The 24,804-nt window shown below is 46.1% G+C and overlaps 1 protein-coding gene across 2 annotated transcripts; it reads left to right on the top strand.

The window, feature by feature from the left end:
• Positions 1-2,383: 2,383 nt before the first annotated feature.
• On the top strand, positions 2,384-24,145 carry TEF (TEF transcription factor, PAR bZIP family member). 2 transcript variants are annotated; one of them, XM_068669074.1, is made up of 5 exons: positions 2,384-2,729; positions 12,305-12,628; positions 14,075-14,295; positions 14,864-15,075; positions 17,025-24,145. In XM_068669074.1, the coding sequence occupies exons 1-5, from the start codon at positions 2,627-2,629 to the stop codon at positions 17,044-17,046; spliced, it is 882 nt and encodes a 293-aa protein (XP_068525175.1). In that variant the 5' UTR covers positions 2,384-2,626; the 3' UTR covers positions 17,047-24,145. The 2 variants fall into 2 exon arrangements, with proteins under 2 accessions (XP_068525175.1, XP_068525176.1); XM_068669075.1 differs by lacking the exon at positions 2,384-2,729 and adding an exon at positions 7,031-7,228.
• The last annotated feature ends 659 nt before the right edge of the window (positions 24,146-24,804 follow it).

Raw genomic sequence — 24,804 nt, 5'->3', positions numbered from 1 at the left:
GCTCTGAAGGACCACAATTTAAATAGGTGTTCCTGGAGTTTGGCCCGCCTCGGCACACCCTTCTGTGTGCCACCCATTTAGGGCCAAAGCAAGCTGACAGTGGCTGGTCAAGTCTGTGAGAAAAATGCACTGTTAGGGGCTGCCCAGGCTTCTGAGTGATGGAGCAAAGCTGCTGAGACCTTTGCTGACATGGCATTACGATGAAAATAAATAACTCAGTGATCTGATAACGGTGCAGCCAGCACAAATGATGCAATCTATGGCTGTGCCTGCAGCTTTCCGTGGTGACACAGAGCCAACATTCCAACTCCATTCACTAAAGCAGCTCAAGGACTCTCCGTGGTGGGGACACAAGGGCAGATGGATGCTCCCCTCCTCTGCCTCTGCTCCCCAGCATAGTTTCTGCTTCGCCAAGGCTGGAGGGCAGGGTGGTGTTGATGCATCCTGCTGGTGATGCTGCCCCAGTTCTTCTCCCGGGTGAGAGCTCAGCTTCTGGAGACTATGAATCAAGAAGAGTTTGTGGATATGGCAAACAGAAGATATATGAGATGTATGTTCGCAGCTCTGCGCACAATCACTTGTAAATATCCACCAATAATTCAAAATCCTAAGTGACGATTTCCTCCCAACAAACCTCATTTGCCAAAGCAATAACCGTCAGTCAGTCGCAGCTGATGTGAAGTTTATGGGTGCCTCCAGACACGTGGTCAGATGTCTGTCCGGCTTTAAAGACAAGCCTGAGCCTGGGGCAAAACAAGGAGGTCTGGCTGCCCCTGGCACTGGGCAGCTACTTGACCTTGCCACCTTGTGATGAGGAGCAGGCCCAGGCAGATATGACAGTAGCTCTCCTTAAATGTTAGTAATGCCTGGCGGTATCAAGTGACCCCTCTCACTTTGCCTGGAGCAGCCAGAACGAGCCAGAAGGCTCCAGGACAGGACACAGACCTCCTGACAGCCAGGCTGTGCTCCAGGAGGAAGAGCTGCGATCATTTCTCTTGCTCCCTGCAGCCAGAATCCACTGACCTTCGAAAACATCTGCAGGGGCTGTCTTCTGGCTCCGGCTTTGGGTGGGTAGAGGACACTGTGATGGGTGTGGGCTGGAAGGGGAATATGCTCCCTGGCTTCATCGCCAGTGGTTATCGCTGTCTGGCTGGTTTCTTCCATTCTTTTGTGGAAGTGGGAAGAGCAGACCACGGGGAAAATCCCAAGAGGTTATAATGTAATTGTATCGTAATTAAGAATTCTAGCAAAGAATCTACCTTGTAATTCCTGAGCCTGGTTAGATTGGGAGCTGGATCATGAAACCTCCCCACTAATTTGAAATTCCCAGCCACCCAGCCTGGCTTGGCGATTCTTTTTGGTTTCTATTGAGTTAAATCAAACGCACTTCACAATGGGACAAAACAGAAACACTGGGCTGTTGAGAGTTTGAAAACCCTATCGCTTTTTAGCACTCCAAATGTTGGACCAGTGAAATGCTTCATTTTAAGCACTGAGAAAAAGCCCAGTGACTCTGCTCAGGCTACCTCCATGCTTAGCTTTGCAGGGTTTTGCTGGACTGTGCCCGATCACTGGGAGTCAGACCACTGCGAGGCTGAGCCTCCTGAAATAGGCAGGAGCAAGCTGAGAAATGAAGGCACTTCTGTTCTAATTATTGGGAAAAGAGAAAACCCCAGCATGCGTAAAACGCTCTTTCCCAAGGCAGACCCCTATAAGGAAGATCAGACTTTTGTTATCCTGTCCTCAGTCCATCCCTCCCTGCTAAAACCCCTCGCTAAGAGGAGGGGCTTTCCACGCTCAAGATCTTACTTAACCAGCTGTTATCGGAGTGTTTGCAGGGTGCATGAACTCGCTGGCGTTACATCACCGCTCCGAGAGGAGGCTGCTGGATTTCTGAAAAAGACCCTGTCGCTTCTGAGGAGAAATCCTGCATCTTGGGGCTGCCACAGGCTTAAGAAAGATGCGTTAAGCTACTAATCAGCAGGGACTTAGCGGGGGCACACAGTGAGTGCTACATCATACAAACACGCTCGCTGGCTGCCTCTCAGAGAGCTGGAAAGTTAGCAGGCAGATGCAGGCACTGCGTGTGCGTCTCTGGGAGGCGGTCTGCACAGCTCGGAGCTCCTCAGAGCCTCCTGAGAGCCCTTTTGGGGAGAGGATCCGTTCGCTGCTGCATTCGCAGCCGATGTGCGTACCCCTGACTGTGCGTGCGCTTTTTTTTTCCCCTTTCCACAACGTGTGTATTTGTTATAACACCTTGGGAAGGAAAAGGGTGCTGCCTTTGCAAAGTTAGATAACTGGCCCAGTTCTTCGCAGTCGGATTGGCTGCGAGGGGCCCTGTAAAACCATGCTGGCCAGCAGCCCGGCCCAGCCCTGCTAGGCTGCAAGCTATTTCCACAATTGGCCACTTCAGAGCGGGAGTGGGGGAGGTGAAGACAGCTGGGCAAACTGCATCCCTGCCAGGCTGCTTCCCTTCCTCCTTGGGTTTTCTCAGGAGGAGTTGTTTGGCAAGCCCGCTCCGGGCGCCTCCGAACCCCTCTTGCAACGCCCAGGCGAGCGGGTTGCGGCGTTGGCGGCCCCGCTCCCGGCCCTCCCTCACCCGCGCAAATCAGTCCCGGGACAGGACATGTCAAGCTGCAACAGCGCTGGGGGCCCCGCTGCCCTGGACTTTCTGGAAGTCCTGAAGTCCCTGCTGGAGTACTCCTTACCCTGGACCAACAAAATGACAGGTAGGATGGAGGGAACACGTGCTCGGGTGTCTGCTTTGCTTTCTGCTTCCCCTCGTCAAGTTGCGGGGCGAGGAGGGGGCAGAAGAGCTCGTTTGCTGCAAGTTTTTCAAGGGTGTGCTTCCTCTGAGAGCCCGAGTGAGTCGGGGAGCGCTGGCACGGAGCGTGTTGTGCAGCTAGGAGGAAAAGCAGCAGCGATGGATTGATTACAGATCAGGCGGGAGTGCTGAGCTCCTGATCCTCTAAATCTCTCCGCTCAGCTACTTCTTGGAAACCCTCAGAGCGTTGTGTGCAGAGCAGGCTTGGGCATAGACCTCTGCGCTCGCCTAGGAGCACTTCCAGGATTTCCATCCACGCTGCCCAATGGCTCAGCCCGCAGATGCTGCAGCTCCCCAGACATGGGCTGCCCAGGGAGTCCGGCTGGCGTGGAGCAGGCTGATTCCGTGCAGACCTTGTGCTTGATGCTGCAGTTGGTTCTCCGTGGGAAGCTGGGGAACAAAACAAAGTGAATGTTGTGTTTGCTTTGCAGGAGCACTTCTGTGCTCCTAGGCACTCCCGCTCTCTGTGCAGCCGCTGAGAAAACAAGTGGAAATGACCCAGGAGGTTTTTCAGGCTGGGCCGACCGATTCTCTCTTGCTGGGCGCTCTCCAGGCGCCCATCACGTAACTCGCCGGTTTTGGATAGGATGCCACATGCCCTTGGCAAGCTGCTTTTTGGCTGTCGTGCGGTGTGTGGGAACACCTTGGCACAACAAGCTCATGTCTAGGCATGAGCGAGTCCAACTCAGAGAAACGAACACGCGCCGAGCTGGCTGGTGGGTAGGGAAGTGCCGGCAGGACACGTGGCCAGCTCGGCAGTCTCGAGGCACAGCGTGACCCAGGCGTGGGAGCAGAGAGCCAGACCCGCGGTGCAGAGGGGAGCCCTGCTTTTCCCCCAGGGTGGCAATGGGAGAGAAAGATGCTGCTGTGGTGGTGAAGGAGCTGCCAACACCTGCTGGAACACAGCAAGCCCCATGGTGCCCGCACGGCTCCCTGTGGGAAAGGGGAAGGGGAAATACCCACGCCTCCCAGAGGCTTATTTTGTCCTGTCACTCTGCTACTGCCACCTGCGAGCTGGCTTCCCCCTTCGCCGAGAATTTGCCCGTTACCCGCCGTGCTTATGGATCACTCAGTGTGACCAGTGTCGGGACTGGGTCATGATTTCAGGGCTCACTGGTGCCCAGGTGGAAAGCGGACCTGGAGGGGAGGAGGTGGTGATGGCCAAGGGAGGCTCACGTGGCGCAGAGCCTTGCTGTGGCTGAGCTGAAGTTTGGCTGGCTCTCCCGGACCTCTGGTCTCCACAGCCAAGTGGCTTGAATTAATCCAAGGGAGGAGCGCTGGCGAGATTGATCTGTCTGGCGAGCTGGCGTGGGGGCTGGGGGGATCAATGATTTGCAGAAGGAATGATTTAGTTTTAACTGAATGTGGCTTGTTTGGCAGCTGAGGCTGCTGTTTTGTGGCAGCTTTCTTCCTCAGCTCCAGGACCACCCTGCCTCTTAGCATCACCTCCCGTAACCCTCGGCATTGTCCTTATGATGCCGCCTCCCTGCCAAGGCCGGTGTTCCCGTTGTGGCCATCCTCCCGCAGAGCTGAGCGCTCACCTCCTGGGTCTCCGTACCTACACACCCCTCTTCTGGGCTCGCTGGCTCCCAGAAATGGGTTCTGCTATTCAAACCTCCCAACGGGGCTTGCTGTACGTGTCCCTCCCTCCCCCCTTCCTAGCGCTGGGCTGCTTCTTGCTCGCCTCCCTGCTGCATCAAAGCTGGGCTGTTCTGCATCATCTGTCCACCCCCCCAAAAAAAACAGCAGCAACAGCCACGGCTGCTGCATTCCTCTCCTCACATTGTCCTCCTCTCTTCCTTCTCAGCTGCAGAGCACAATAAAAAGTGTAAAAGACCAGGCAGATCCCAACTCAAGAAGGTATTAGCTGATGGTGCAACGTCCACTTTGTGCTGGCGGTGACTCAAATCCCTAGTCCCAGCCTGAGGCAGCAAGGAAAAGCTCTTAGAGCAGCCTCCCTCCTTGCTGGCGGGGCAGATGGTGCCCGGGCAGGGTGCTGTGAGAGGAAACCCACAGGAATGCACCCCAGGAACTCCTGCCTTCAGGCCGAGCAGCTAACACTCTGCAGGCCAAACCCTCGCCAGGCAGAGTCACAAGGCAGGGGCGGTGTGGCGTGAACTCAGCGTTCAGCACCTACTGAGCCGGGTGGAAACGGGCTGGAGAAAGAACATGGTCGGTCTGAAGGGAAAAGCCCTGGAGGAAAGGCCGCTGAGTGTGGTAACAACCTCCATTCACATGGACATTACCCAGCAAAGCCGCTGCCATGTGCAGGGGGGATGCACACAGAGCCTGTTCCTTGAAGGAGCTCTGTAAAGCACTGAGGAATGGCCCCAACCATCCCCCAGGGCCTCCAGCATCAACAACAATGGAACAAAGCAACCAAGAGAGCTGCAGCTGAGTGGGGAGCCCACAGCCCGCCCTGCTCTGGCCAAGTCCCCTCACCCTGTTCCTAGAAGCTGCTCCCTCCCAGCCTGGCTAGGTCGCGTCCTCGTTACCACCTACCATTTAGCTGCTGGCTGGATAAAAGCTCCGCTGCGAGCCCCTCGCCGAGCTGTGTGCGCTGCCTCTGCCATGTGTGGTCTGACATCTGCCTTTCATTGCCCCGTGTGAAGTGGCATCTCTCCTCCACGCATGTGCTCGTTCCTTCTGCCAGCTGAGCTTGGCAAGGCAGAAGGAGCCTGTTGAAGGCACGTGGCAGCCCCGGAGCACACCGGGCAGTGGAGCATGACCTGTTCTGTGTGCTGCTTGCAGCTGGATTTATCATCCAAACCCCCTCGAAACGATGCGTTAACCCCTGCTGTTCCAGCCTCCTGACCGCCTCCTACATTAGCAAGGTGGCTCTTTCCAAGCAGCATGTGCCCAGGCATTGCGTCACCCATTCCCTGCCAAGGAGGCAGCAAATTCTGCCTTGTCTACACAAATAGCATGGGCTCCTTGTCTGCCCAGGTTGGATGGGGACATCCCCTGGTCCTTGCTGCAAAAAGGTGACGGGGGAAGCATCTACCACATGCGACTTCCAAGCAGTTCCTTTCTCTGGGGCACGCGAAGAGGAATTCAGTCCTGATTTTGTTGCTCAGCAATCAGTGGGGTTTATTAGCAAGGGGCAGATCAAATTGTACCGTGCAACTGAAACAAAACATCCCAAGTTATTTCTGGAGCCTTTGCCAGGGAGGCTTGCGGAGGGGCAGCTGAACCAAGCCAACATCTGAGCGTCTCGCAGGAGGAAGCGGGCCCCTTTCTGCCACCACATGAGGGGCACATCCCTGCCTTGGCACGCGTGGCCCCACTGGGCTTTCAGAGGGAGGCTGCGCACCCTTTCCTCTGGCCTCACACACCGCTCTGCAGCAGGCTTGCTGCAGCAAGAGGCAGCGGCTGCCGCCGGGAGAAGCCTTGCAGCTGCAGTGCCCGCCACTTCTGTCAGCTCGTTCCTTCTGCAGGAGCTCCTCCGTGTCTGCCTGCGCTCTCGGGGCTGGACTCGGCCAAATTTACTGCGTGTGTGCAGCTTAAATCCCAGCACGGCTGGGGCGGGGGGCACGGGCTGGGGGGGGGGGCTGAACACCCAGCGCTGAGGTGCTGAGGAAACCGGCGGATCACGAGAGCTGGGAGCCCGCCCGGCCCCTCCTCGCCTCTCACCGCTATGTAGGGCAGCGGGAGATTAAACCCCGGCCGGGAGCAGCGGGGCGGCTGCCGTGACAGGGCCCCCGGAGCGGCGGGGCCGCTGAGGGGAGCGCTGAGGAGCCGCCGCCTCCCTCCCTCCCCTCAGCCCCCGGCCGTTAACGGTCGCCTCAGGGGGGGCGCGATCGCTTCTGCGCATGCGCCAGCGCTCTCCGCCCACGCTCCCCCCCCGCCCCGAGGAGCAGCTGGCGGTGACGCAGCGCCAGGGAGGCGGTGCGAGGGGCGGGGCCCCGCATGCAAATGAGCCGCGCGGAGCCTGCCCTCGCACGTGCCCCGGCGGGCGGGGGGCGCGTGCCCGCGCCGGCCTCGGAGGGGCGGGGTGGGCGGGGCCTGCGGCCGGGGGACCAATCCCGGCGGGGCGAGGCGGCGGCGCTCATGAATATTGAAGCGGGCGGGCGGCGCGCATGCGCAGTGCGCGGCTCGCGCGCCGTCTCCGCTCCGGCTCGGCGCTCGTCGTCGGGGCCCGGGGAGCCGCCGCGCGCCGCGGCCGTTGGCGACCGTTGGCAGCCGTTGGCAGCCCGGCAGGCGCCCGCCGCCTCACGGGGAGTATGCCCGGCCGCGCCCCGCACCAGGAGGCGGCGGCGGCGGCGGCTGGGGGGGGAGCGGAGCCCACGGCAGCCGGGGGCAGCGCGGGGGCCGGCGGGCGGCAGGAGCAGCGGGGCCTGCCCGGGGCCTTCCCGCTGGTGCTGAAGAAGCTGATGGAGAACCCGCCGCGGGACGCGCGCCTGGGTGAGCGCGCAGGGGCGGCGGGAGCGCGCGGCGCCCCCCTTCCCCTCCTCCTCCTCCTCCTCCTCCTCCTCCTCCTCCTCCTCCTCCTTCCCCTCTCCCGGTTCCCCCCCCCCCCCTTCCCTTCCCTTCCCGCCCCGCGCCTCAGGGGCGGGCCCCGCCGGTACCGGGGCGGCCGCCGTGGAAGTGCCGGCCGCGGGGCCCGGGGGCCTTGGCTCGGTCTCGAGGGAGGGTCGGGGCTGTCTCCGTGGCTGTCAGGCCCGGCGTGCTGGTGTCTCGTAAAAATGAGGCCTTGCAGTGAGGAGTTTTAAGGCTGACAGTAGTTTGGGGGAGCCTCAGCACATCATATCCAGAACAGACCCTAGCGCGAGCAAGGTTGGTGAGATCTTTCCTAGTCAGGATCCCAGTTAAGATCCATCGACTCTGCATGCCTAACATTACCCAGCACCATGTAAACGTGCTCATCTTCTGGCTCCGTCAAATATTTTTCTCATTTCTGCCTAATATATACATATATATAGTCAGCGGCTGGTAAAGGCTTGGCCGTGTTGCTATGGCACAGGATGCTGCAGTGCACAGAGCCTTGAATCTACAATATTATGGGGGTGCCGAGGTTATTGGCTTCACCCAGTCCTTTTCAGAGGTGACAGCGCTAGCAGGAACAACTGAAGTTAGTGTCCAGAAGCTGTGGCGGTAGCTGGCTGGGACAGGGTGACTTGTCCAGCATCATGTCATCTAGCGTATGCAGGTGTAAAATGTTAACACAAGTTTCACATCTTGCGTTGTTTTGAAGTTAGAAACACCCGATACTTTTCCTTTTACCAGATGACCCCATTCCAGCTTGGGGAGGTGCACAGCGTGACTCTCTCAAGTTCGCTAGTGGGTCTGTTGCATTTTGATTACCCCTTTCCATTCACGCTGTGGTGAAGTTCAGACTGTGCTCATTCTTAAAACTTCTCTGTGGACTTCTTTAAGTCCAGCTTGTACTATAACATTTCACGCTTAAGACTCGTTGCCTTCTGTTTTTTTGATCTCTTGGTGCTTTTCTTGTTTATGTATATGCAAGACTTGGGGGGAGACACCTGTGTTAGCAGGGAGACACTCTTAATTTTACAAGAGCCTTGTAAGTAGAACTGGGATTACTGAGCTCGGAGGATCCTCCTTGTGTTTTTTGCTCCTTTGCAATACATTTTAAAGGCGTAATGATTCGTTTAAAAGTGGTGTGTTTTCAGCAGGCTTTCTGAGAAAGGGCCCTGTGCCACCTACCTGACATGCCTGTTGACAAAATCCAATTTTTCTATATTATTTTGAGAGAAATGGTATCAACTAGCTGCAGTTGTGTCCATTTATAGTCTGCACAAGCTACCTATGGGTTTTCCAACTGCCTTGGGTAATTTGACTACCCAGTAAGCAAGCAGGCTTTCTAATCCTTCTGAGCAACAGAGGAGGGCATCCAGTTCCAAATGAATGCCATCGTCTTGAATGCTCTGCCATGCACTGAGTATATCTGACAGTGCTTGCTGCAGATTGTTCTCGTGTGTAGTGCACGAGTTAAATAAAAGTAATAATAATAAAAACAAAAATCTGTGGGGTAAGGGAAGAAATTAATGCTCTGGTGCAGGAGTGTAGGTCTTTCCTGTTAATAACGAGCTGCTGCATGCTCTCCGGTCCAAAGGATGCCTTAATCACCAGTTGCCTGCTGCTGTGGCAGGAGTGCCTCAACAACCGTCACATAATGGGCATCAGGAATACGTGACCCTATAACCCAGCTTGTTGCACTGTCACAAATGGGGCTGAAGGGCTATGGAAGCAGCAGCCTTACTCTGTACAGTGTTTGCAGGATAATTTGACGATATATTGTCAAGGAAGGGGAAGTTTGTCAAAAAAGCTTGTGTATTGTTTGTGGCTGGGTGGCACTTGATAGTAGTGGCCAAAACGCAATGCCTTTCCGTGAGGAAAATCGAGGATGTGGAAGAAAAGCTCTTTGCAGGTTGCTGCTTTTGGCCAAAATACCAGCATTTCCAACCGTTCGCAACCTTCAGTTTTCGTTGCTGAAATGATTTCACATAAACTAGTAACCTCTCTTTTAACAGCAGACGTACAGGCTAGTTAATAGGTCACGGTAGCAGAATGAGGGGGCTAAATTGGACATGAGCTACCAGCTGTAGAACTACAGTCCAGATTTACCAGGGTGACCTTGAATCACTGCAAATGGAGCCTCTTAGGATACTGCAGCTCTGCTGTCAGGTAATACCTGTTTACCCTATAAATATCTTCAGAGAATTAATGTTTCAGGTCCCTGCGCTGGGGCAGGTGGGGACTTCCCCCTCAAGATGCAAGAAGTTAATTAGTGTTTCATTAGATATTGTGTACCCAGCAGGATGGTGTGCAGCAGAAATAAAAATTAAATGAATTGAAAGAAAGCCAGTGGGAAAATGTTACTGTAAAAAAGATGATGTGACAGTTGTATCTTTTTGTGTGTTGTGTTTGAAATACATGGGCACTTGATACACCTGCTAACAGCTGCTATTTTAATTTTGTTTCAGATATTGCTGTTAGAAGTGAGGGGGGAGAGAGAGTCAGCACAACTAAACAAAGACAGCACTGGGGACCTGGTATTTGCCCAGTTCTCAATGTGTAGCAAAAGGGGGAAAAAAATGATGCTCTCATGTGAAGAAAGGATCTAATTTGGTGTGAGCTAGGGACAATAGCAGGAGGAAGTTGGAAGGACCACAGGGGTTTTTTTCAGGGTACTGAAGTACAGCAGGATGATGGTGCACATCTAAAACGTGCCGAAAGATCTGAGAAGAGCCACACGTGCTAGAGGTATAGTCTATGGGCATCCTTCTTCTGAAAAACACTTACCAGCTTTATGTTGTGTCTGCTAATTACCAAAAGTTTCTTTGCTAATGCAATGCCTCAAACAGAGATGTTGCAAAACAAAAGCACTGCTGGCTTGTATTAAAACTTGCATAGTTTATAATGGAGTACTGTTGTTTTTAAGACTAAGCAGCGATTTTTTTTTTGTTGACATTTTGACTCAACGTTCACAAGTTGTTTATCACGTTGATTAAAAAATAAAGCGATTTACAAAGAAGTTACTGTCACTTGCATTTCTTTTGGTGATGCCCTTGTTAGGATACTGTCCACAATCCCCAGTGCAAATCTCAGTTGTTTTGCTGGGCAGTATGCAAACCTTATGGAAATGCACAATCCCAGAAACAGAAGCTTGATGTAAAATGGCTATTGTGATCTGGTGGGGTGTGCTGCACTAGTAAGTGACATCATCTTTGTGTGTGAAGCCGAGCAGACACCATTTCCTTGCTAGCTTCAAGTAGAAGCTATTTAGAAGCATTTAGTTGATTTGGATTGTGACTGTTAACCTACACGTTTGCTGTGCACAAGCAAAAGGTAGGAGAGTTAATAAAAAGAGGTTTATGGCAGGGATAGGCTTTGGGAGATAAAAGTTGGGAGGCAGCAGTGTGAAATTACAAGGGGGAAGACCCACAGCTGCAAGGACATGATGTTAACGGAGCTCAGATCCAGAAGCTGCTGGTCTGAATTTAACGTGCTCTTTAGGCACTTGCTGTTAGTCCCAAGCCTGTGGCTGGTAAGTATTTTCTCAGATGCTTTAATTTATGCATCTTCTATTGTATAAAATGTTCAGAGTATGGTAGATTAAAACGATAATTTACTTGGTATGGCAGTGCTGTTTTTTAAGCCATAAAAAGCTCTTTCAGTTTCAGTTCCATACCAGCTAAGGCAACAGCAGAGGGAATGCCAATTCCATCAGAACAGGTTTTATATAAATAGGATTTTCTGATTTAGAGCGGAGTTTCACCTCTTTCCCACCCCTGATAAAGTAGAATACTCCTTTGGTCTAGGCTGGCTGCAATACGCTGCCCTATTGCCAAAGGATTATGCGTTTTGTCAGGAAAACTGGAGATCCCAACTGGTCCGCTGTTCATCCCTGCAGCCCTTGATCCCTCAAACCGGATAGCTGTCCATTTCTGGGATAAGGCACCATTCCCAGCTGGTATGGGTGCAACTGGTGGCCGCTCCTTTTGATGGCAGTGCTGGCTCAAGTAGTCCCAGCCCTGGCGCTGCTGCTGCTGCAGTGCCTCCTTGCAGTGCTGGTAGAACTGCATGGCTACACGGAGAACTGGATCAGGAAAATGACTTGGATTTTTTTTTTTGCCAGCTTATTTTTGTCTCTTAAATTATGTAATTATTCTATAACTTGAGTTTTCTGCTTGGAGGCTGTCCCAGACGATTGTTAAGATTCAGTAGCTATGGGGAACATAGAAACAGCCATTTTTCTGTGTTTTGTGCCCTGTAGCATAGTAAATGGAGAATTTCATCAGTCTTTTGTGGCTTGGGGGTGGGGTGTGGGAGTATGCCTTATTAGACATCTCCCCAAAGAGTAAAAATTGTGTGTACTCTGAGCTATCTATAGCGAACAGCATTTGGAGCTATTACTTTGTGTGGACATGCTGAGTCATTTTGGAAAGAAATGCATCTAAAATCCTGAACAATAGTGGTTCGGGTCTCTGCTGTGCTGTGGGCATTTGAACTAATTTTCAAATGTAATTTGAAAATCCATATTTTGTTCTTTTTTGTATCTAAATTATTCTTCTGCATCTTCTTTCTCTTGTGTATAGAATAAACTGTTCTGCTTCCTCGGAGTCCTCTTAATGGCTTCCACTGTAATCCTACTTACAGACATTCACTTCCCCATCTTCCAGGACAAGTCTGTTTCTAAAAACAAAAGCTATTTTGCAGTGACTAGTGAATAATAAGCTAGATGCAGCGTTATATCACACTTGGGTAAGTTATCACAGCAATGATAATCGATCTGCAAGGCTACTCAAATATCTGTGGTCCAGCCATCGCAGGGAGCCAGAGCACTGCATACTGAGCAGAAAGGAATGTTGCCTTTCAACATCTGCATTTTCAGATTGTGTCACGAGGCAGAAATACAGTTGACTGAATTTCCTTTCCTGGGATTTTTGTTCGACTCTTAAACCTTGGGTCTGTCCTGTGTTGCAGCTCGTACAGTGACCTACTTGTATCTTTCAGATAAAGAGAAGAAGATAAAGCTTGAGGAAGATGAGGCAGCAGCTGCCAGCACTATGGCAGTCTCGGCTTCCCTTATGCCGCCCATTTGGGACAAAACTATTCCTTATGATGGAGAGTCTTTCCACCTGGAGTACATGGATCTGGATGAGTTCCTCCTGGAGAACGGAATTCCTTCCAGCCCTACTCACCTGGATTTGAACCAGAATCCACTCTTGCCTGTGGCTGAGCTGGAAGGAAAGGAGTCTGCCAGTGCTTCCACTGGTTCTCCTGCATCATCCTCTTCCACTGCAGTTTACCAGCAATCTGAAGCAGCCTCCAGCACAGGTAGATAGAATAATGTGGGGCTTTGAGGGATTTTTGTTCTGCTATCAAAAGGTGCCTCTTTGGATCAAAGAGGAGATGTGCTAACGCATTGGTGTTAGCTGTAGCAGGTTAAGTAGCTCAAAACATGCTCGATTTAGAGCTCAGTCCGTGTGTCAATTCATGAAGATGCTGCCTCTCTTCTTCCTCAGTCTCCCTCCTGGAAAAGTGAATTAGTGTCTGTGAGTCTGCAGTCTCATTCTCTTTTTGAAATCAGAACTGGAATGCCAGCATAAGGAATTTACTTTTTTGGTGTTGCTCATTTGGTGGGAAGCTGGGTCTGTCGTGAATGTAGTTGCTCAGGTTATGTTGTAACAGAGTTGAGAGTTTGTGACAGGTCATTTGTACTGCTTTGGCTTGATCTGCTTGGGTAAACTTGTGCTAACAATGTATTTCAAATAACAATGCTTAGATAAAATAACAAAGCAGTTCTTCTTTGGTAGCCTGTGAAACAGGAGAACTGAGTTTTGGAAGAGGTTTGTTAATGATGCAGTTTGATGTTCTGTGTTGCTTTGAAGAGGGAATGGAGAAAAAAAGAAACAAAACTATGTACTTAAATGGTACTAGGAAACTTCTACTTTTTGTGAGCAGTATGGAGATCTTCCCTATTAAAGAATTTAGCGGCTCAGTTTGCTCCAGACCTGGAGTTTAAACATCATAGCCTGTAAATGTGCACAGTGCTACTTCATGAGCAGGGTTTACAGAAAGCATTTTGCTGAGGGCCCCTTCTTCAGAACCTGTGAGAAGAGCAAACTGTGGTAAGACATAAGGTGTGGGTTTTTTCCAGGTGGTGTATGAAAAGACTTATTCATTGATCCCTACTTCAAATTGCACTGACAATTGCAGTTCACATTTACGAAGTTTGTAAGTGATATATAAATATGATAAAGTTCATACGAATGCTGTGTCAGGCAACTTGTTGGGGATGTTTCTGTTTCCATGCGGCAAGGAAATAGCATACTATGGCATTTTTAGCAAACCTACGTTTGTTTAGTCCTTTAGAAATGCAGTTATCTGACCTTTGAAGGTCCGAGGGACTGCAGGTTTCAGGCGAGCTTGTTTCCATGATGTTTTCTAAGGCACTAAACTCGGGCTGATACAAATTTCTTACTTAAAGCTTGCCACAGCAATGTTAATGTGTTCTCAAGTACACAAAGCATGCTGAGGAAGTCTTAGATCTTGTCCCACATCTGTCTACTCATGTCTGTTAGTCTGGCGGATGTTCCTGGAGCTTATTCTTACGTGGACCGTGTAGCTTCTCTCTGTAAGAGAGCACCTGTTAGAGAAATACCAAGTAATAATACTACTAAATGCCACTACATACTAGCAGATAGTAGATGCCCAACTTGGTTTCTGAGTGAATTCTCTTCATCCTGCTGAACGTGTTGTAACTTCTCCTGTTTTTGCCAGAATCCCCACTACAGAATGAGCGAAATACACCCAGCCCCATTGATCCTGACTGTGTAGAAGTTGAGGTGAATTTTAACCCTGACCCTGCTGATTTAGTGCTGTCCAGTGTGCCTGGTGGTGAGCTCTTCAATCCTCGCAAGCACAAGTTCACTGAAGAGGATCTGAAACCACAACCGATGATTAAAAAAGCAAAGAAGGTTTTTGTCCCAGATGAGCAAAAGGTAACAGATTTATTACTGCAGACTTCTCTAGGGCTTGATCAAAGTTTTTCACTCTTTGACCAAACACTTTGACATACAAAGGTAATGTGCTATACCTTCCTGATTGGACAAAATCATTGCCAAGAATAGAACTGGCAAGTCAGCTGCTGTTCTTGCTGTTTTGCTGGTTTAATACCATGAGATAATTACTGGGCAGGAGCAACTTAAAGTGCTGTACACAGGAGTTAGAAGAACTATCAAGTCGCAAACTCATCACTTGCACTTTTGAAGGCCAGTGTATGTATCTGACCAGCATTATACGTGATCCAGCTGTAAGCAGCCCAGACAACAGAACATGCTTTGCATGGAAGCTCATGCCTGAACTGAAATTAAGTAAAGGGTGCGTTTCAGTTGGACAGCTCAGTAGCCAAGTCTTAATCTCCCTAGTTCTAACAGTTAATTTTGTTTGTCTTAAAACAAGACTTGTGTGGGGATGAAATCTTACATAAACTGATATGTAATGTCAGGTTTTATAACTGATATAAAATGTCAGGTTGGCATCTTTTTCCTTTTTTTATTTTTGTTACAGGATGAAAAATACTGGACAAGGCGAAAGAAGAACAATGTGGCAGCAAAGCGTTCCCGTGATGCTCGGCGATTAAAGGAGAATCAGATAACAATCCGTGCAGCCTTTCTTGAGAAAGAAAATACAGCCCTGAGGACGGAGGTTGCAGAGCTGCGCAAGGAAGTGGGGCGATGCAAGAACATTGTTTCTAAATACGAGACCAGATACGGACCCTTGTAAGCACACCCCTTTTCATTGTTAGGGCTCCTTGTTTTAGCCTCTTAAACTTCTCTGCTTTCTGTAGAGACTCAAATAAAGTTTTGGAGGCTTTGCCATTTTGCATATATACAAAAAAAAAAAAATCTGTTGGCACAACTTGTTCAGGTCCTTTCCTGATCATGTTGCCCAAAATCTTAGTGTCCATAGTTACAACTTTTTTTTTTTTTTTAACACTGATAAAGCACTTTCTGATGTCGTACAAGAGAACAGATTCACCTGTCTGGAGGAATATATGTGGATCCCTCCTGACGGGACAGGGCTTTTGCTTTCTGTTCTAATCTCCTTTTTTTAAATGGAGAAAGAGCCTGAGGGATTCTGGTCCTTGCTTCTTTTTTTTTTTTTTTTTTTTTAATCAAAATAAAAAAAAAACACCTCCTGCTCTTTTCTACCTGTGTGTCCCTCTCCCCAGTCAAATTGTAAAATATAATTTTAAGATACAAATAGATGTTGCTGGGCAGCATCATGAAATTGTTTCCTCTCCCATTTAGAGGCACTAGAAAGCACCTGTTGTGTAGAACTCCGTCCCTGTTGAAGAGGGATGGAGGAGTCTTTAAGACAGGGAAATATTTGATCTCTTGTGGAAATTGAGATATCTCTACCGTAATGAATGTGTTATGTAGACCAGAGTTAGTGCAGTGTTGATAAAATACTGCTCGAACCTCTTTGTAGGTTCTAATTCTTGATAAATTCCAGAAACCTAGGATAGAGAACAGTAGGGCATCTCTCACTTGACAGATATGGACAAAATAATTTGCTGTAGGTTTTAGGCTGTGTTCCTACATTACCCCTTCTCTTTTTCCCCTGAAGAGGGACTTCATTCTTGAACTGCTGATGAAGCAGCATGTGCATCCTGGCTGAGGAGTAACAGAGATGGTACCATTTAGAAAAAGAGGTCTGGCTCATTGGTGTGAACCTTGAGGCCTATCTGTTAAGGAATTGCTAGTACCTTTTTAAATTAAAAAAGGGACTAAACCGTCTTTTTCCAAAGCATAAGAAACAGAAACCAGCCACTGTTACTTTACTGCACCTTACCTGTTGTACAAAGGCTTTTGTTTTTTTGTTGTTTCGGTCCTTTGCCTCATGAATACACTATGGAACAAGCTACGCCCACTCTAAACAGGAACAATTTACCTCACTATCTCCTGTGTAGCAACATATCTGGACTCTCCATGCCTGCTGGTTCTCTCTCCAGCATGCTTCTTGTTACAAAATTAGCATACAAGACTTGCCCTCTTGGAAGTAATCCATTCTCAGCACCAAGCGCTGCTTCAACAGTATGTGGTGTTAAAAGAAAAATATGTTGTGTGATGTTGGGACCTTCTCCATGACCTCCAACTGCAAGAACCAGAAGCCTTAAAAAGAAGTATTTGTCTAGAAGTCCTCTTAATAATGAAAGCTATCTTAAGATTTAAGATAGTGGCTATGTCAGAACTTTTAGGCTATGCTTCCTGGGCTGATGCTTGCATTAGGGGGTAAACATGGGGTAGAAGATGTTGAGGGTAGTTTTCCAGTTCCCTTCTTGAAATCTGAAAAGAATACTAAGAAAAAAAAAAAAAGAGGGTTTTTTTTGGTTCTAAAGACTTTTTGCCTAGCTCGTCTTTTAAACGTAATGGGGAAATTGTTATGAATTTAGACCAATTGTGTGTTGACTTCTTTAAGAAGTGGAGAAGCAGGCTAATCCAGAACACTTAAAGTAAATGTATGGTTTGATCTGTGTCCCCCTCTGTTACGCTCTAATTTGACCAGAGTGGCTCTTCATGCAGCGTTGGTCTAATTTCTTTGAAACATATGAAAAATTGTCACCCTTTCAGCAGGGGTTTTTCTTTCACAGGGTGGTGTGTGGTGGTGATGGTGGGAAGTATGTTATAAATAAATTGTCACACTTAACACTTTGCTTTGTTTAAAGTGACTTATCTGATTCCGAGTGATGCAACTTTAAAGACTTTTAAAAACAAAGAAACTAAAAAGCACACATGAATCGCCAGTCTTCAGAGTGAGCAGTGAAATCTATGAGGTGTCCCAACACAAACAACTGACGATGACCCTGCCTGCCTGCTTTCCTGCAAGTACCCCATCTGAACTACCCAGGGCTGGGCATGATGAAAAGTGCAAAGTCTCTTTAATTCTGTATATGGCTTTCTTATCTGTCTTTCTCACTGTAACTATGAACTACAACAATAAGCTAGCTTACTGGGGTTTTGTCAAGATGCTCAAAGTTCATGTCTCAAAGTCTGTTGACAGCCTATGTGAATAGTGACTCTGTTTTGGCACTTGAGTGGAAGAAAATAGAGAGTTTTAAATGGAAGCGTCTGTATATATTAAGAACTGCTATATTTTAAGACTTTTTTTTTCCTCTGCAGTAGAGTAAGTTGTACCTAATACTGCAGCTCACTTCTGGTACAGCGTAGCATCTTGTGGAGTACTGTGAGTGCAGAATCAAAGACACCAAGAAAACAGCAGTCTGTGATGTGTAAGACTTCCAGTGCAGAAAAATACAGCAGATGTACCGAAACAATCCAGAAAGCACCCCAGTGTGCCATACAAAGAGGGGTAATTAACCTATATCTAATGACCTGTGTAACAGTAAAAACACTGCTGTAACCCGCCTTTCCCTTTTTTCAAGGCTCAATTTCTTTAATAGTCTCTTGCTAAAAGAAAATCTATTTCTCTGTAATGATTTAGCAATCATGGAAAAGGTGCTAGTCTGAGCTGCTGATCCCCATGTCCTTTGGCAGTCTGAGACTACCAAATGAGTATTAGCTCCAGCAAAACAGTGGCTATTAGCTGCCATGCTACAGTTTTCCGTCTCCTGACTACATGAGAACTGCGATGGTGAAAGAGTACTTCATCTGTTTGACAAATCCAAAACAGCCACTGATTTCACAACGTTACAACGCCCAGCTGAAGTATCAGGGCCCTTGTGCTGGTGTGCAGGAGTAGATGAAAGCTTAAGCAGCTGATGGGGATGTTTGCTGTGTGTAGAAGATGGAGAAAGTAGGTGGAAGTTCCTTTCTAAGAGCTTCATCAGCCTAACAACAACCTACATTTATATCTAGGAAGGTTAGGAGTAATAACTTTGCATTTCTGGGTAGTATGGGGCCCTGCTCATAGCTAAGATGAAGCTTGTAAGATGGGAGTGAAAGTACAGTGTATTTGTGCCTGGAGATCAATAAACAGAATACATCTCAAGAAGAAGAATCCTAAAAGCTTTCAGAAGCACAAGTGCCCAAGTTACTGAGGCACAGCTAGTTACCAGCAAAGCTTGACACTATCGAATTGAACAAGTATTCTGAATTAGCATTTACCCAAGAGATTCCACCCTTCTTTTCAGAGTAGAAAGGCAACGAGAAAAAGATGGAAAACAGCAAATAATGTTGTGAACTTCACTTAAAAAAAATCAAAATCCAGAATTCATAACTAGTTTTTTGAAGGTATAACCTTTGTAAAAGGCATGTACGTTAAATGTACTTACTGACTTATTATTTTTAATGGACCATGTTCTGACGTCAAGAAAGTATTTTTAACTTTTTTGTTAGTTACAAAATTATATTAAGTGTACAGTCATAACTTGCAATTCTAAAGTTCTGAGGTAAACTTTGGGTATCATCCTCAGACAGGTGAATAGTTAACTCCATGTTGCTGAAATGTCAGCATATATTACTACCTGTAGCAAATATTGCAAATTTGAACTGATACTTCTGGTAGTACCATTTTTTTTTTATTTTGGTGGTAAAGGCCATGCCATGAATCTTTTTTAAAAATACTGACAGCATGTAAATATAGCAACTCTTTTTCCATTTATCACTTCTAAATTTTCAGTTGGCTTTGGCTATTCTTAAAAGTCATGCTTCCTGCTTAAATCAAAGTTAAGGTATATTGTAACTGGGCAAGGAGTTGCTAGTCCTTCAGTTGGGTCTTGCTGTCTTACTGCTTTAGGAACATCTTTTAAACACATATATTGTATACAGGATCTGGCTTTGCAGTATACTATGCTATTTTAACAGCAAAATATTTGGTGAGAGTAGTATGTGCAATTCTGGTTTTTTTTCCTGTTGTATCAAAAGTTTATACAATGGAAACCACCAGTGGATGTTCATTAGATTTTTTTTTTTTAATTTCTTTCACAGGAGACTGTTAGCAAATTCTTGTACTTCCCTGTAGAACAGTACAAATCTGCACATTCTGTGATTGTCTCTACAGGTTGCAAAACTGGAAAATCAGTGTGTGGTTTAACTCCTATAGTGGGAATTTTTTTAAGAAGGATCTTCAATGGTAGATGAGAAGATAGTAACTACAAAAGGAGTGTAGGTATTTCCAGACAAAAAAAAATGTGCAGTGCTGATTTCCTTTCTCAGTTTTTGCAGTCTCAGGAAGTTAAGCTTACTGCTTCAGAGCATGCTGCTCCTTTCAGAATTATTATCTAATAATCATGTTTCTTTGACTAGGATGGCTATCCTATTTGTAAGTGATAACAGGGATGCATTTCTCACAGTGATCGTAAGACCAATGTTCTTTTAGCTCAGTTTGTGTTAAAAGATGCTGAATTGGCACTTTTAGTCTGAAGTTCTCTAACCTTGGGACGTGCTCTGTAGAGGCTGCAAGTGTGCCTGATGCCAGTGTACCCCATTCCATCCATCAAAGGGACCATCTCCAAGGGGAGGGAATAAAGGGAATGCACCTTTTGGCATCACTGCAGGGATTGCCATTAAAGGGAGCAGTTTTCACATGTGTACATTCATACCAAGCAGACATTGCACAGCACTAGCTTTCAAAATTCATAAACCATTGATGAGATGTTGGCAATGTGTTGTCTTATTTTACAGAAGAAATTGACTATGAATAAGTGATGAATACACTTGATGCAGTATTGTTTTCATACATGGTCTTCTAATCTACAGTTAGATTTCCTTGTAATAATGCATTTTTGTACTTAAAAATTCCCAAAGAGTTAAATCTTTCACCTGTTGCCATGATCTGCTCCTACTGAAGCTAGTAACAAAGATCTCATTAACTCCTACTGGGGTGGGGAAAAAAAAGCTTTCTTCCGATGTGGTGAACATGAAGTTGTAGCAAGCACTGGAGTTATGGATATCTTTGCTTTACTCTGGAGCATTCTGTGCTGGGATCAGATGTATGTACGTCAGATTGCGGGTGTAATGTTGGTAAACTGATCCTGTCACTTGTTCATTCATAGAGTTTTGGTGTTCAGACAATCTGAAATCTGTTTCCTCACTCCTGCGTGGACTGGGTGGAAAAAAAAATGTATTATAAGCTTGTGCTGGGAGAAGGAATGCTTGTTATTTTTTTAAGAACATTGTGTGGCTTTTTGCAGGTTTTTGGGTAACACTTTCTGTAATTCTGGACAATTTTCCACTTACCTGCTGTGCTTTTTGAAAGCCCAAGGTATCATAGCTGTAGAAATCACTTCCAGTGTTACCTGCAGGTTTGCTACTAATCTTACCAAATTTATTTCAAGTTGCGAGGTGTAGTGGAAGGCTAACAGCAACAGCTTTGGGAATACTGTAAAAAAAAAAAAAAAGCCTACTTATGTGTGTGGAGGGGAAATATATATATTTTTAAGACAGCAGAAATAGTGGACTATATATATTTTTTTAAGACAGTAGAAATAATGGACTTGCACAGAAGACAATATTGCTGCTTAGCCTTGCAAACCTCTTCAGCATAACATGGCTTTCTTCCTTGTGATCAGATGCCTTCATTTTTAGTGAGAGTGAAGGCATCTTGGACCTTTATAAAAACCCAGATAGGATTTTGTTCATCCTTACTGTTTCTGCTAATAAGCACAAGATGAGAAATGCAAATTTGTCTTAATGCATAAATCTTTTTTTAGTAACTCGCATCTAAATCCATAAGCAGCAAAATAATTAATGCTAGTAATTAATGCCTTTGCATTACTACAAGATACTGGCCAGCTTTCTAGATTTTCAGGTAATTACTCTGACGTGTATATCTGCCACTGTAACACAGTGAAGATGGATAAACGTGCAACAAAAGACTAGGAAAAGGGTAGAAAGAATAAGCTTAACTAAGCTTCTGTGGAGATGCTAATATAATGCTAACAGAGAAATTATATTTTAATTTTTGATAATGCAGATTTGTCATACAGAATGTTATTTTTAGTTTGGTAGTATACTGTCCCCTAGTAAGTCCCTTTTGGAATGCAGACTTCTTAACACTGAAGCAGCCACAGGGGAAATGGAATCATTTGAGGAAGATACACATATAGGTAACCATAAGTATACCTGGCAAGTGCAGCAAAGAATGAAAGCAGGAAAATAAGAGTACTGCAAGATACTGACCTGAATCAGATTGCTAAAACGGAAGCCTTACTGTTTACAATTCTATAGCAATTTGGGTCCCCTGAGTTTAGCATCATAGAGGAGAGAAGTACTTGCTGAGGTTTTGGAATCTCCTTTTCTTGATCTCGTTTCCACAGTTCAGAAGAAAGTGAAAGGAATATACAGATAGGGAGAGTTACTGCAAAAAGGCATGAAAAAATTGCTGTTGCTTGAACGAAGTGTGCTGTTGCACTGGGACTTGAGCTGCCCATGTGAACTGATAGTGCTGTGTCATGAGGGAGTTACTATCTGAAGCCCCAATATTTTAAGGCCTCAATTCTGGTATCAGTTCTGCATGGGATGAGCCCGATATCAGTAGAGAGCCATGTGGATTTCACAGGATCTGTTCTTGAATGTGAAGCTCTGCCCAGGCAGTCAGCTGCAGAATTGTGTCCTTAACACACTGTCAGTTGTAGTTATAAGGCTGTTCATATTAAATGTAAGTTGGGTGCCTGTTACATAGCCAAAACCCTTGTTACTTCATTTTCCCAACTAAGGCATGAGCAGAAGCCCTTTGCTGTACAACATCTGTAAAAAATGTACTTCACATACATCTAGTAAATTAAGGCATGTGATTTTGGTCTGTGGGTCTCAACAAACTTTGCTTGTGTACCTGCCTGAATGTTTCCTTAGATCTGCAGCTATGTCTCAGTGAGAAGGTATGCTGGGATTTGTTTTCCCGAGGGAGCACAAGAGCAGCTCTCATCTGTAACACTGCAGGTGGCTGCTTGCTACTGGCCAGGATCATGGAAGGATGCATCCTCTTGCACTTTTATGTGAAGTTGTCTAAAATATGGTGATTAACATGATTATTGAAATACTGTATTTTGTATAACTTAGAACATGTAAATACACTTTTAAAACTGATCTGTTCTATGAAGTAATAAATAAGTGCTTCCATTGTAATATCTGAATATTGTTAATGCTTCATGTAGCTTGATTTGGGATTACTTTTTTTTCCTAGAGAACTACAGAAATCAAAACCAAGATTGATGTTGTGGAATTCTAGTCTAGTTGTGATTCTTTCTATCGAGAAAAACATGTTTTAAAAAATGAGCTACTTAAGCAGAGAAACTGAGAATTTGAGGGAACTGATTCTCGTCCAGTCTTTCTTTAATGGTAGTCACTGATGACACTGATAACTATTCTTCCCACCCCATTAGCTGACCAATTAATTTTGTTGTTTGTGAGTAGCGTTTGGAAAGTGGCAATATTAAGTGACTCATAACACTTAGTGATTGAGGAAAAGTAAAGGTTTTTTTAAAGTATTTTCTCTTTTGGCTTAAACAGCTCTGTCTCCATCCTTCAGACTGCAGCAAGTTGCAGTGAAACAGTGAGAGTGACTGTTACTGGAGCTCATTTGTAGCCTAGATGGTCTACATCTTACATACATTAGTTGTATTATGTGCACAGCTGACACAGGTATCCTGTCTTGATTTGGAGAGAGAAAGTGATTAATGACCTGAAGTTTTGCTGAGTGCATGTTCACTGGGTGCTGCACAGCTGGAACTTTCATCAGCTTTCATGACCTGTTCTATCTTGTGTTAAAAGAAAAAAACAACAGTGGAGTGAGAATCGTGAGCAGTCTGCTAGGAAGTATGAACGCTTGGTTGTGGAGGAGGTGGCAAGGAGACTGGTCCGTTGGCCTTCAGCTAGGAGATCAGCCTGTGGTAACGCCTTCTCCAGCCGTAACATAACTTCTTTGTCTCTAACGCTGCACTGGAGCAGTCTCCTATCTGGTGTCAGCTGCTTCTGCAGCGTTCCATAAATGACAAAGCTACAGCACCTTTTGTAGTGGGCAGAGATGACGACATCTTCCTTCCCCCCACCCACCCATGTTTCTAGGCTATAAAATAGCTAAACGTATATGCAGGTTATTCAGAAAATTCTGTTCCTGTAAAACTTTTTCAGAGGCATTCAGTTTTGAACTCAATAGTCTGAGGGAACTCCTACCTGCTAGATTTGGCCTGAAATTCTGTTTCCTCTTGGATAGAAATATTGCATTTGGCTTCGGACGTGACACTGATCTGTCCCAGTCATTCAGTGGGATGATAAATGTGCACAGTATTTATATAAAGATAATAAATCTAATCTTAATTTTACTGCGTGTTAAGTTGCTTAATCTCTTGGGTATTTACTCCTTGAGGTTGTCTAAATAATTCCTACAAATGTAGCTGCTCTTCAAAGCAGTCCATAAAGTGCATTTGAGATCATTCTGACTGAAAGATTCTATAGGAATGAAAGAGATCATAAAGATTGTGTAGTGGCTGGGTAAAACTGTATTGCCGTAAATGATTTTAATTTATATATGAATCTCTTGTCCCAAACTGCTTATTTTGTACATAAACCTACGCACTCCTGGCAGCTGATAGGTGAAAATAAAGGTGCTTAAACAGCAGTCTAATGAGGAAAGGGCATTTCACTGTTGCAGAGTTGATATTATTTTATATTTCCATTTATTACACTTTTTTAAATGTATAAACCACAGATTTGAATTCTCAAAGTCTTCAGCTTGGATTTTGTGAGTAGTTTAAATCCTCTCACCTCTCTGCTCATAACTGGTTTTTAAGAAAAAGAAAAGCTTTTGTTTAAAATTGTAAAATTTTGACTGTATTAAATTCTGTTAGTACCCTTCCTTTTTAAGAAATAAAATGTATATTCCACTACACTGAGATTCAGTAGTTTTGTTCTCTAGATAGCGTACTGTGTGCTGTACACCTCAACCTGCCAGCATTACACCTGCAATTCACATTAAAATTGATCAGCTGTGTCATATCTACCACTTTCTGTGTTTAGTCTCTTGCTGTTTCCCATGTGTTAACTAGCAGATGTGAAAGTAACAGGTATACCATTCCACCTTTCTTTCTTTTTTTTTTTTTTTTTTCCTGAATGAATTGATTTCAAAAACATTGCAATGTTTATTATTATCCCCCCCACCCCATTTTTGGTCCTCCTGTAGTGACTCTATGTTGAGTTCTTACAGGTAGGGGGAGAAATCCCAACTAGTAGTTAGCTGCAGAAACTTTGTCCTTGTGTTGTCTGTTACTTTGGGGCTGACTACAGCCTTGAAATAATCAGAGCTTAGTTTTCTTTCTTTTATGGGAAGAAGCGGAGTTTAGAGTAAATAAGTCTTGAATATGAGGACAGTTTTTTTTCATTCCTTCCCTTTTTAACCTAGTGGAAAGGAGGGGTAAGAAATGCCTTCTATATGCTCGGTGTCTGACTGGAAAGGGTAGCTTCCAGAGAAAGATGTATTCAGTTTCCTTGGCCTCTTATGGTCTGTAATAATTCTACCTGAGATTTACGCACTCAGGGAAGATGAGATCA

This window comes from Anas acuta, chromosome 1 (genome assembly GCF_963932015.1).
Source record: "Anas acuta chromosome 1, bAnaAcu1.1, whole genome shotgun sequence".
Taxonomy (NCBI): Eukaryota; Metazoa; Chordata; class Aves; order Anseriformes; family Anatidae; genus Anas; species Anas acuta.
This window is presented reverse-complemented; position numbering and strand designations above follow the sequence as displayed.